General features: G+C 40.7%; 1 protein-coding gene across 1 annotated transcript in view; it reads right to left on the bottom strand.

The window, feature by feature from the left end:
* Window positions 1-275: 275 nt before the first annotated feature.
* The window catches only part of LOC139545718 (netrin-G2-like), a 60,387-nt gene continuing 46,487 nt past the window's right edge, over window positions 276-14,175 (bottom strand). The window contains exons 6-8 of the mRNA XM_071353783.1: window positions 5,797-5,964; window positions 4,132-4,266; window positions 276-3,781 (exon numbers count right to left, since the gene is read on the bottom strand). Coding sequence (XP_071209884.1) covers window positions 3,558-3,781; window positions 4,132-4,266; window positions 5,797-5,964 — 527 coding nt within the window. The 3' untranslated portion in view covers window positions 276-3,557. The remainder of the gene's footprint in view (window positions 3,782-4,131; window positions 4,267-5,796; window positions 5,965-14,175) is intronic.

Raw genomic sequence — 14,175 nt, 5'->3', positions numbered from 1 at the left:
GCCTTTGAACCAAAAAAGGATTATATTGGGAGTAAGAGCAAATCAAAATGAACTCAAATCAAATTGTATGGGTCTCGTACACATATTTTGCAGAAGTTATCGCAGGTTCAGAGAAATGCTTAAGTTTCTAGCTCCTAACAATACAAAAACAATACACACAACCCCCCCCCCCCCCCCAAACAAAACAAAAAATAAGAAATTAAGAAATAGCAGAATGAGTAATGTCAGAGTCCGGAAAATATATACAGTACCAGTCAAAAGTTTGGACACACCTACTCGTTCAAGGGTTTTTCTTTATTTTAACTGCTTTCTACATTGTAGAATAATAGTGAAGACATCAAAACTATGAAATAACACATATGGAATCATGTAGTAACCAAAAAAGTGTTAAACAAATCAAAATATATTTTAGATTCTTTAAAGTAGCCACCTATTGCCTTGATGACAGCTTTGCACACTCTCCATCCTCTAGAGAGAGACTTAAACCTGGGTACCAGGACGACGGTAAGGGACCTTCCAAAGGGTGGAACCTCCTGGGGTTGGTCAGTGAAGATATAATAGTGGACTCAGCCCAACCAAATACTTCTGCTCTGCTGTTGCCAAAAATGTATCAAGGAAGCGAATGTATCTGCCAATCAGAGGTGTTCAAAACGTGAAGTTTCAATACGAAAAGCAGGTATTATAATTTGTTTTTGAATTCATCAACCTCTTTACTTTCCAACAGTGAAAACCGTAGTTGCTATAGTGAGGTTTAGGGGTGGTCATTAATGTCTGGATTGAAGGTGCCAACCCCAGCATCACTGTCAGAGGATCTGCTCTCCTGCAGTGTATAAGGAAGTCAGATACAGAGATTCATGATCATGGAAAACACTATCTTTTACATTAGGCATATTGCTTTTCTTTATCTATTAGTTTTAGGGAATTCATCATTTTATGTTTGCAAACAGAGGGAATACCTTTGATTCATCATTGTGGGCTTTGTTGAGACCTGTCTAAAAAGAAAATGGTTGATTTCATTCCAATAATGGAAATGAGGTGTTGTATTACAGAAAATAAGAGTACACTAATGACTCAGCCATCAGGAGACGTGACCTCTACTTGTATTTGTCTCCAGGTTTTTTGGACATCAATTTTGTTGCCTTGCCCAAGGACCGATTGATCCCTGACTGAAAAATGTCAATGATGGCCATAGTGCTTGAATGTTAAGCATATCATTTAGTGGAAGAGAAAGTTGAGAAGGGACCTCCACACTCAGGTGTAATAGCATGTCCCCCTATTACCCCGTAGTAGTTGAAGAGATTTCAGATGAGTGATGCTGCTGGGCTATAAGAGCGAGTAGTATTGTACCTGCGGAGGATGCAGTCTCTGTTTTAGAGTTGGCCACATACCCACACAGTGAAGTTAGTGTTACTAATTCAAAATTCTTTATTCATGCTGAATATTAACAGCCATACCTAAAAGTCGACCAAACAAACATCCTTAATTCAATTTAAAATGAACGTTGTCCCTCAACACTAATAATTCAGTATCAATAGACCACTATTTCTTCAAGTGCAAGATCAGTGTGCTCACTTACCCAAGACTAATGTAGCTGGAGTCCTGATGGCTAATCGGCAAGACCGAACAGTGGTGGAAAAAGTACCCGATTGTCATACTTGAATAAAAGTAAAGATACCTTAATAGAAAATGGCTCAAGTAAAAGTGAAAGTCACCCAGTAAAATACTAATTAAGTAAAAGTCTTAAAGTATTTGGTTTTAAATATACTTAAGTATCAAAAGTATAAATCATTTAAAATTCCTTATATTAAGCATAACAGATGACACAATTAAAACAAAAATACGGATAGCCAAGGGCACACTCCAACACTCAGATATAATTGACAAATGAAGCATTTGTGTTTAAGGAGTTTGCCAGATCAGAGGCAGTAGGGATGACCATGGATGTATTCTTGATAAGTGTGTGAATTGGGCCATTTTCCTTTTCTGCTAAGCATTCAAATTGTAAAGAGTACTTTTGGATGTCAGGGAAAAGTACGTTATTTTCTTTAGGAATGTAGTGAAGTAACAGTAAAAGTTGTCATAGTAAAGTAAATTACATATTACATAAGTAGCAGTTTAAAGAATTTTTACTTAAGTACTTTACACAACTGAGACCTAACGTGTCATGTTTCTGTTAATGAGCAAACATTTACATTTGAATTAGTAGGCTCTCTATCATACACATTTTATAGAACCAAAATGGGGTTTTTAGAAAATCACAAGCACAAAATAATTCCAACTGCGGTGCTCTTCTTCTGTTGAGGATGTGTAGTGTATCAATCCTATATTGTGCTCTACAGCTCTGTCCTCTAATATCATTGGCTGCTAAAATCCAGAGCTGGGATGATGTTCATTTTGGATATGGGCTTTCACATTCCATATGCAGTTTCAAAAACAGAATTTCATGACGAATATCCAGATCTGATTTCACTTACATACCAGGCTTGTGATGCACAGTATAAGAATACGTATAAAATCATAAGAATGTACTATCAATGCCACGGTTTCATGTTGTGTGAGCTAAAACGATCAACTAATATATCAATGCAGCTCTTGCACTGTACATGTTTTGTTATAGACTTTTGATAAGGGATTAGTGAAAATAGTGTTCTTCCGGAAATATTATATTCACGTGTTAGAGAGAGCGAGAGTGTGTGTCGCGATAAAACCCTGGAGTCAAATTATTGAACTTTCAAACCTTCACACTTTATTCCTTCAACTGTCTTTATCCAATGGAATCAGGAACATCATCCTAATCTTCTAACAGTCACGTTCTCAGAAAGGTTTACGGTAATAAAAAGCTCATCATGGGTCATTTTCTTTAGAATGATAACGTTTACTTAGAACAAAAATAACAATTTCTACCAAAAATATTCAAACAATGTTAATATACAATAGTCATATATTTCCTTTGAAATATACATAGATTTGTTCAATTTGGATAGGTCATACTCCCTCTCTTTGCTTCATGATTTCCATGCAACAATTGATTCTCCAACACAAGCCACTGAAACATCAACTCTGATTAAAACATGTTTTACTCATATTTCCCCACTCTTTTCAGTTCAATGATGGTTGCCAGGAAACAAATAGGCTATGCAGCAAAGTAAGGAAACGTGAATTTGAGAGTAAGAGAAACTTGGCATTAGTAGGCCTCAGCAGTGATTACAACCATCTCGGGTCAGAAAACAAGTTGGCTAAGTGCAGTATTTCAGTGAGAACAAACTTAGATGTACGACAAGAAGAAAAAAAACTGTTTCATAAAGAATACTCTTCACTCTTTAAACTTTTCTTAGATAGTGATTTAGTTTTTTTGGTATACGTTCTTTCAGCACTGGCTTTCAGAGTGAGAGCCAGAGAGGAACTCTCTCTTTGTTTCCTCGTGGCGAGGCGACGAGAGGCTTGGCGCCCGCAAACAATGTTTCAGAATGCAACAGCACCGTGAGACTGAGGTTAGCGCGGCGGGTGGAGGGTCCCAATACTACAGCCAGGTGTGCTCCAGCTGTCCTGGTTGTGGCTCAGCAAGCAGTGACTATTCTAAGCAGGGCGTTGGCTAGAAGGCAGCTCAGCATGGCGGCCAGGCTGACGTAGGAGGCAGAGGCACCGCTACAGCCCCTCTCTCCCTCGCAGAGCAGCTGCTCACACAGCACCCCCTTGTACTCTGGCAGACACAGACACTTCTGGTTCTGGAAGCAGGTGCCTCCATTCTGGCACAGCAGGAACTCATCATCGCAGACGTTGGCTACGAGATGAGACAGGGAGGAGATGGAGAAGGAGGGAGGAAACAAAGTGAATAGGATCAGTGTGACCACTGAATGCCTCAAGCCTAGAATCACTCCAGACACCCTGAGAAAAGTTAACTGGTTTTGGCAACGAGTACTATAACAAGACACCTGTTTTGACCTTACCTGTACGGTTGACATTTTCTGTTGAATGACTGATTATACAGTAAAGCTTGCCAGATTGTTACATGACCTTGAAAGGACTCATAGAGCTCACTGTGCATCGATTACCATTCAATTGGCAGACTGCTCAACTTTAGGCTACTGGTCTTAACTTTACCTTCACACACCCACGCACACCCCTACTTACGGGAGCAACCTTGTCTCCAGCTGTATCCAGGCAGGCAGTCCTCACACTTCGGCCCAATGGAGCCATCTCTACACTGGCAGAACCCTGTGTCGTTGCAGCGAGCATGGAAGGATCCCAGCTGATTACAATTACACTCTGCACAAAGGGATTAACAACACATTGCTGCTTTAGTGAGGGTAGAAATACAATATATCTAAGATCAGTACTCATCAATCGAGCTGAAACAGCAGTTTCACTCGCCCTGGTCACATGTACCTACATAAACATAAACAGGTCAATGGTAAGCTATCCATTTGATGCTGACGATTCTATGAACATTTAATCTCTTTACCTGAAGGAACAATGTAGGCGTTGTCGGTTTTGACTGGTTCCCTACGGCGTCTCTCTCACCCTGAGGAAACTATGACAGCCTGAGGCATTGCTTTACTATTTCTCTGTAATACCTGCTTCCAGCCATGTTCTCTAGTACATGTCTTGTTTTCTGCCTGAAGACTTTAGGCCCACTTCACAGCTGTATCTTATAACACTGGCACTGAATTCTGTGACAAACTTATTTGGATAAAATGTCATAAAATGTGTGTTTTAAGAGTTCAGCTGATGTCATTGTTTAATTATTGAGAAAAATATCAGCTTTGCCCAAGCGGAAACCGGTATGACAGGGTTGTGTTCATTTGGCACCAAACAGAATAACTTTTCAAGTAAGAAATGTTGATTTTTGTTTCTGTTGCAAAACATTGTCTGTTGCATGTCCAAATGAACACGACCCAGTTGTGTGTGAGTGAGCCTCCAGTAGGTGTCAGTATGCCATTGTGTCATTCCTGCTCAGTACTGCGCTGTGGTAGTGCAATAGTATGTGTAGTGGTATTTGTGTAGTAAAATGTGACTACACTGATGAATTTCTCTGATATTACTTTAAGGTAAACATAATAATGGGTTTAAAAAAGTTAAGACAATTTATTATAAATGTATATAAAAATATGTAATAAACCATTAAAACTCATTGGTTGAAATTGTAATTTTCTTGCTGTCCAAATAAATAGTTTATAAATGCACCCGAATGTTACATGTTGTTTAAAATTGTTGATTGTTAAATACAATTTTGGCACTGGCTGTATTCTTTAGGTGTACAGTTATTTTCACCTTACCCAATGATAAGTGGGGAGTGGAATAGGATGCATGGGAACCAACACAATTCTAATATATATATAATATATATATATATGTGTTATTGTAATTCCTTAGCATTTTATAAAGGCTGCTATGGTATGAATGTTTATGTTTTTAAACCATTTCTAAATAAATGATCAGCTAGCTTCTACGATTCTCTTTAGCTGTTAGTATGGTCAAAGGATCATGCTTTAATCCTGTTGAGCTACGACGGGTCATACAGGAGATGCGTCACAGAGATTTGCAGGTAATTAGTAGAGATTGAAGGCAATACAAAATGATAAGCTGTCTTGTTATGCCTTTATCAACGTCTTCATCAACATTTTCCACGGTTCATATCATTGTGTAAATGTACATGAAGAAAGTCAGTGGTAAAATGCTGTATGTGTGGACGTGTCAGTGATGTGCAAACGGGTTAAACTCTTCGTAGCTGTTTATAGTGAGTGCGTTTAGGGTGGAGTTTGCGTGGTGAGACAGTGAGGAGAGCTCCTAACTGACCTATACAAACGTTCTCATCGTCCAGCTCGGCAGAGACATTCCGGAAGAATCCCAGTCGACAGTGCTGACAGTTCTGCCCCCTAGTGTTGTGTTTACAGCTGACACAAGTCACGATGTTGATAAAGTCAATATAACTGCAGCGGTTCGAGTGGCCATAGCACTCGCAGTCTGACAGGGGGAAAGAGCAGAGTAGGGTTAGTACAAGGTGTTGGAGGATGAGGAAGAGGAGGAGGAGGAGGAATGGAGTCCTATTCAAACTCAGAGGTAGCACTCAAAGAGGTTTAGATATACCCCAAAACTGTTTCACTCATCATACAAAAGCCAAATAGGCAAGACATAGCAAGCTCCATAGACCTGAAGTATGCTGAGTTCAGAAACCAGTTCCTGACTTTGTGGCCCCATGGGAAATCACTTGACCTCAATAAGCCCAAATCTGCCTTATTCAACCAGCTAACAACCAGGCCTCTGAATACTGCACATTGATTTACCAAGGGATAAAAAAATGAATAATTGTAGAGCAAATACACCAAAGTGTCAATTTAGTTTGCATTATATATTTTTTCAATTGATTCATTGATTTACACCTAATTAAAATATAATTGTATATATATATATATATACAGTATATGGATGTCAAAATGGAGCTTATAATGCTTTAGGAGTTTGTTCCATCATACTACAAGAATCTGAATAAAATAGTTTTTAATGCTAATGTACAAGACGATTTAGCTGATAGTTAAGTTATTTTATCAGGCATCGTGTTACATCCCTTTGTTTAGAGGGGATTCATTATTGACACGCTATTTTAAAAAGATGTTGCTGGTGCAATATGAAGACCTGCTGTACCACAGAGTAGAGCAGTGGGACAGGGGGCAAAAACAGCTTATCAAATATGAATGGGCCTATTACCCTACAGATTGTTGAAAGAATGGTCACCATCTCACAAATGAATCCACAGTTAACACAGTCATCCACACAAATGACACTATAAAATCAGTTGCGACACAGACACTATAGGTTCTGAGATTTCATTACAAGTTCACAACAAAAAGGTAACGACAGTAATGCTATAAATGGAGGGGAAATAAGTTGCTTACCTTATGAAGCAAACAAAACCCAAACGTGCAACATAGAAATGCATGGAAAAAACAAAAGACAAATGAATGAAGGAAAAAGACTGGTCAAACTTTGGTCATTTTTCCACAGTTCTCTAGTCCAAACAGATTCAAAGCTTCAGTGTGGTAAATCATTTCTTACCTTGAAACTGGACGTATGCAACCTTAGACTGGCTGTATTTGGACCCACCGGGAATCAACAGTTTTACAACCGCTTGGGAAATAAAGCATCTATTTAACTGTGTTATAGATAATACTAACATGCCAATGTGTACAAGCCTCTACTACACAGTGTCTGAAATATCATGGCTATTAAAATATACAATTGATGCCAAAGCAATCCTGAAACACAATAGGGTGCCAACTGCTCAGACATCTTGCATGATTCACAGAGAAAGACCTCATACATTCCATAAACCACTGAAATCTACACATTAACACACAGTATTGTGTATTACCACAACGTTTAGTCATTCACAAAGTGTAGATATTCACTCCTCTACAAGAACAACAATTTCAGTCCCAATCAGACAATCCATCTCACCAGCAATAAAATGCCTACCTGGGTTGTGTTTATTAGGGAACGTAACAATTATTTTAGTTTTAAAATTTAAACATAAAACGAAATGAGCTTCAGTCCGTTTTCTCCCGTTTAGTGCCAAATCAACACAACCCTGAAGTGATAGGAATCATAGTCCATAGCAAAGATGTTTAGCTTGCAATACTGGTTCAGCTACAGCTGATGAGTGGAGTCTTGAGTGGTGACAGGATCACCCACACAATACTATGTGGCATATTCTGTACCACATGATCCTTGTCAACAACAAAAATACATTAGCTGCTCTAGGTTTGACAAACACACAGACTACTCCTAATGCTTGTCAGCAGCCTGGTGCTTTGAGTCAATAGCCTCATGAAACCATGGATCAGGTATCCTACTGGGACATGGGCTCATCCAAAAATGGCTCAATGCTTTTCCGCTCCTATTTTGTCCATCAATTATCTGTTTGTACTCTGACACCCAGTGGGGATGTTTTCCTATAGCAACCAGGTGACTAACACTCCAACTTCAACCCCATTGAGTTGGTTCAGGGAATTCAACATGAATGGTTACAGACGCCACTACAAATTGACATGCTAATGCTAATGTAAAGGACGTCACGCTGCTTGGCTTAGCGAGTACCGCTCCCTCCTGACTCAGGTTTGAACCCGGGACCTCTGCCTCGCAAACAAACATGGCCGCCAACCTGAAGCGTCTTACCCAGCTAGCTGTTCGGCAGCGCGAGTGGAGTTTCACAGAACCCCATCTGCTACCTTCAACCCCCCCCAAATTCCCTCCACAGGGACCCCAGCGTTGAGTTGAGCGCAACTGCAGATCTGAGTCAATTGGCACCATTGTAAAGGATGTCACGCTGCTTGCTTAACGACTACCGCTTGCTCCTGATTCAGCTCATATCAGGGCTTGAACCCAGGACCTCTGCCTCGCAAACACACATGACACCCCTTCTGAAGTGTCTACCCAGTTGCGCCACCAAAAAGCTAGCTGCAAGTGGAGACACTTCAGGCTGAGGAGTGAGTTTCACAGATCCCCATCTGCTTCAATAACAGAGTTGATTTGTTGGATTATACTAAAACTATTTTTTAATCTGACACAACTATATTTTGTAGTACACACAACATACAGTACAAATACTACTAGACTACTGTTAAGCAATATACCTTTTTTCTCATTGTCTTTCGTTTCAAAATCTTTTTTTTTCTCTTTCTCTTCCTCTTTGCTTTCCCCTTTGGCTTCAGTTATGGGGGTAACTGTGTACACCGGAGAGATTGAGAGATCAGGGAAAAAAAGCAACTTCAAACTTTTTACTCATTCTTTATTCATGTTGAATGAACCTTTAGATAATGGCTTTGTCAAATGGTTGAGACAATAAGGCAACAGCTTGTGTAAAGGTCATAAAACCTTACTGACACAACTGCCTATTAGCAGCATATAGACTGCATACACAACTGTACATTAGAGGATAACATTGTTCATTCTAAATATATCACTGGGCAAAAATGGGTTAATTCAGCGTTGGCTCCACATAATTTTAGCAAAAATATTCTATGTCATGTTGTTGAATCAATATGGAAAACTGATTGGTTTTCCAAAAACTCATCAACGTGGGGGAATTGTCTTTTTTTCACCCAACTTTGAATCTAATCCAATGACATGGTGAAATGTGTTGTTGATTTCACATTATTTGACTCAACCAAATTTAAAATCAAAACTAGACGTTGAAATTACGTCTGTGCCCAGTGGGATGGTTCCTTCAATATTTGCAGTTTTACCATAGTTTACTGATGGAATATTTATACACTTGTAAATGAAAAAATAAGAGGGTATTGTTGCTATATCACGGTGTACCTTTTTCCTCTTTAACATTTTCTTCTTTATTTTCCACTTTCTCACTGACCCCAGCATTAGGCATTGGAGCGGCAGCATCAGGAGCTGGTCCTGAATCAGGAGCTGAATCAACTGAATCAAGAGCTGGATAATTTGAATCAGGAGCTGGTCCTGCATCAGGGGCTGGATTAACAGCATCATCAGGAGTTGGATCAACTGAATTAGGAAATGAATCAACTGAATTAACTGAATCAAGAGCTGGTCCTACTTCAGGAGCTGGATCAACTGAATCAGGAACTGGTCCAACATCAGGAGCTGGATCAACAGCATCAGGAGATGGTCTTGCATCAGGAGCTGGATCAACAGCATCAGGAAATGAATCAACTGAATCAAGAGCTGGTCCTACATCAGGAGCTGGATCAACTGAATCAGGAGATGGTCCTACATCAGGAGCTGGATCAACTGAATCAGGAGATGGTCCTGCATCAGGAGCTGGATCAACAGCCTCAGGAGCTGGATCACCTGTGTCAGGAGATGGGGTAGCAGGATCAGGAGCTGCTGAAGATGAGTCTGGAGCTGTAGTAGCTACAACAGGTGCCAGGGTAGCAGCATCAGATGTTGAGGTATCGGTGTCAGGTGCTGGAGTAGATTTGTCTGGAGCTTGGGTGGTGTCTCCACCCGGTGTACGGGAAAGAGGATCAGGTGCTGAGGAAACCGTGTCGGGAGGTGGAGGAACTGCTTGAGGTGTTGAAGGAGCTTCATCCGGTCGTGAGGTCAGTCCATCAGATACTGAAGTAGCCTCGTCAGAGGCGGGTGTATCTCCCTCAGATGCTGGAATAAATGTATCATCAGGGGGTGAGGTAAATCCATCTGTTGGTGGTGTTACTACATCAGATGCTGGAGTAACTGTGTCCGATGCCAGAAAGGGCACACCAGATGTTGAAGTGAATACATCAGATGCTGAAGTAATAGTGCCATAAGTTGTGGTAAATATATCAGATGTTGAAGTCATTGTGTCAAATATTGTAGTACTTGTGTCAGATACAGTACTTGTGTCAGTTGTTGTAGAACTTGTGTCAAAATAAATATTTGTGTAAGATGTTGTAGTACTTGTTAGAAATGTAGTACTTGTGTAAAATGTTGCGATATTTGTGTCTGATACTGCGGTAGTTGTGTCAAATGTTGTGGTACTTGTGTCAAATGTGTTAGTACTAGTGACAGAAGGTGTAAAACTAATGTCAAATAGTGTAGTAATTGTGTCAAATATTGTAGTACTTCTCACAGTTGTTGTTGAACTTGTGTCAAATGTAGTACTTGTGTCATATGCTGTAGTACTTGTTTCAGATGTAGTACTTGTGTCAGATGCTGTGGTACTTGTGTCAGATGCTGTGGTACTTGTGTCAGATGCTGTGGTACTTGTATCAGATGTAGTAGTACTTGTGTCAGATGTAGTAGTACTTGTGTCAGATGTAGTAGTACTTGTGTCAGATGTAGTAGTACTTGTGTCAAATGTAGTGGTACTTAAGTCAGATGCTGTGGTACTTGTGTCAGATGCTGTGGTACTTGTATCAGATGTAGTAGTACTTGTGTCAGATGTAGTAGTACTTGTGTCAGATGTAGTAGTACTTGTGTCAAATGTAGTGGTACTTAAGTCAGATGCTGTGGTACTTGTGTCAGATGCTGTGGTACTTGTGTCAGATGCTGTGGTACTTGTGTCAGATGCTGTGGTACTTGTGTCAGATGCTGTGGTACTTGTGTCAGATGCTGTGGCACTGTTGTTAGAAGTCACTGTGTAAGAAGTTGTCGTTGTGCTGTCAGGTGTGAGAGTAAATCCAACTGATGTTGGAGTGGTTGCATCAGATGATGGTGTGACTGAGTCAGATGTGGCATCAGCTGCATCAGATGATTGAGTAACTGCAATTGTGTACAGAAAAAAAATCACACCAATCAGTTGTTAAGATGGCATACTAACCACTGCACCGTTATATTTATAATATTTTGATGTTGGCTCGCTGGCATCATCTTGTGATATCTACAGCATTCAGCTTTTCCCTATTTCTGTCAGTATCAGTAGAAATGGGATACCCCATGCCCAGATATCATCACTTCCCCTGCATCTGCCCTGTGGCTACTCCTCAAGGACACGGCTCCGTGCCTCCATCCTGTTATGGTTTCATGTATCTATCTACTGTATCTATCTCCACAGGCTCCGTAACTTGCCTGGTTTGCGCTCCCTTACCACGACCTGTCTTCTCCCGGCTTGTGAAATATTTAGCAGCTGTTCATTCAATTGGTATTCAGAAATAGATCAGAAAAGGCTTGAGCTTTGGCCCCCAGCACAGTATTGCTGGCTCGATGCTGTGCTCCAGAAAAAGATGATGCTACACAATGATAGCGTTTTTAATGATTTATCGCTCCTGGCTGCTGATTGTGTCCAGTGGCAGCACTTTCCTTGTGAACAGTGGATGTCATCAGACCCTTGCTAGGCAGGAGGAAGGTGGTAAGAGAGCAACAAACAGAATGACCGTTTGATTCAAAAGTCAAATGCCACAAAGCACTTTGGTGCCATTCTATTGCAGGTGATATGAAATGTTCTGTTGCATTCCTTTTCCTATCAAACATTCCTGAGGGAATCAAAGTAGGCAGTTTAATCTGTGTTCTGGAAAGCCCTGGGATGAACTCAACATGCTGCCAGAGCCTGAGGGATAGTGAGCCTGCTGGGTATTTTATCTTCCAAACAAGAGAGTAGAAAACACTTGGCCAACTTCTCACCTTCTGTATTTTGCCAAATGTCTCTGTCAATAGACCAAAACACAGCATGGAATGATATCATGACTTAACTTTCTACCATTGGTCCTCTCAAAGTATGCATTCCATACTCTCCAAACACCCCTATTCACACCCACATTCACTGTCTCTTTATAGGTGGGGGTTACAAATGTAGCATTTGTACAGTGAATACAACAGTAAGGCTCTGCTCTAATACTCCCCCTGGCACTGAGGGACACTACTAAGCTAGTAGCTGGCACCCGACAGGGAATCCTAAAGTGTAAGAAGCCTAGCAAATGGAGATGTTAAGAGGTCAGTATCATGGCCCTTATACCATACCTTGCCTTCAGGACTACTTTAGCCCAGTAATCATGTTTAATCTCTTTACCCCAGTGCAACCTCTGGGGAGAATAAGGCACTCTATGGCCTCTGGCAGTCCTGATTCACACTGGGAGAGGTTCATGGGGGTAAATATGACAGTCTACAGGCTTCTTTTGGGTTTCCTCTGCCAAACAATGAAGATGTTTTGTTTCTCCTGCCTGTCTCTCTTACATGTCTGATTCAAGGACCCAGTGCGCCACTTGACTGTTCCCATTAAACCACAGTTTAATCTGCTGTTAACCCCCTGGTCTCAGTTTTGCTTACAGGCAAGACGGTTTAAAACAGATGGTTTACAGACACAGATTGTGAGACGGACAAAGTGTTTCAGTAGGAGTAAGATCACAAACACTACTACGCCACTGTGCTCAGTTCATCATTTGTATCCCGTCTTGTATTGCTCTCATTAGTTGACAAGGATGAAGCACAACGATCAACATTTCTATTACTACATCAATGTAAAAGTGGCAGTCCGTTATGATGTTATATGGTATCATAACCCAGGTTTGCTTTGCTATTCTTATAGTCCCAAACGTTTGTAAAATGTACTAAATGATTAAGTCACAGAAAATCCATGTGACCATCGATATGTCCAAAGTGGATGGAATAGTCTAACCAATATTCACACGTTTAGATCCCTGAACAATATCAAAAGACATTTGGAGAAAAAAGTATTATTTGAGGTGTTAAAGCTCATGTAGTGTAAGGGTGAGAGGTCAGAGGTCAGCGATTCCTCTGGTGTTTCAGGGTACTTACCTTTCGGCTGTGCTCTCACTGTGGTTGTGGGGGGATTTACCTCCATTGGTAGCAAGTTCACTGTGGTTAAGGATGAACTGTCGGTCTGGTCGGGACTGGCAGAGACTGGCACAGTGTCTGACATACTGGCTGGAAGAGTGGCTGGTATAGTGGCTGGCACAGACGTTTGATCTGTTGCCAGAAGCAGCACTTGAGGGAGCAATTGGAAAGCATTTACTGAGCCAGCAATGAGGTAATTTAGGTAATTGAGAGGTTTATTGCATTTACACACCAATGCTCTCCAGATGTTGTCTAGCATCATAGACAAACATGCTGTATATACAGCCTTTTCTACAAATTCTATTCTACAAAACCACTGAGACTAATCTAAGTGTGGGTACTAAAAGTACCTAGATGAATAAAAGGAGTTTGCATTGATATACAGTTTGAGGTACACATACCACTAGCTACTACTACGTTACCTACTATCAAATGCCTAATGCCTAGTGTTCATCTCACTAGTTTCCAACCTGGTGTGTCAGTTAGGGAGTCACTGAGCTCTGTGCTGGATGTGGGACCCACCACAGCTGTCACTATGTCAGTGAAGGTGGTGATGTCTGTTTGGCACAGAAGATAAATCGGGGTCAGTATCTCGTTAGGGTCTGATGTTTTGAAGTATTCTAACAATGAATGCTAAGCGTAACTAAAAAAAGGTACATTGGCTGAGAGACAGAAATACAGGCACACAGAAAAACATGCGCGCACTAATAAACACACAAGCAAGTATTCTAGTAAACACGCCGACACACACACACACACAATACAGGTGTCTTTGCCCTTGCCAAATAACCAAATCATGTTTTCATTCTCCCGTATGCCCAATATTTAAATCGTACTAATATTATGCGGCAACGTGCTTCAGGTGTAGCGTTAAGTGTAGAGTCTCCCTGTAGTGAGCGACTCGGCCTCCTCCTGCAGATGGGTGCATTGGGATTC

This window comes from Salvelinus alpinus, chromosome 19 (genome assembly GCF_045679555.1).
Source record: "Salvelinus alpinus chromosome 19, SLU_Salpinus.1, whole genome shotgun sequence".
NCBI classification, from domain to species: Eukaryota; Metazoa; Chordata; class Actinopteri; order Salmoniformes; family Salmonidae; genus Salvelinus; species Salvelinus alpinus.
This window is presented reverse-complemented; position numbering and strand designations above follow the sequence as displayed.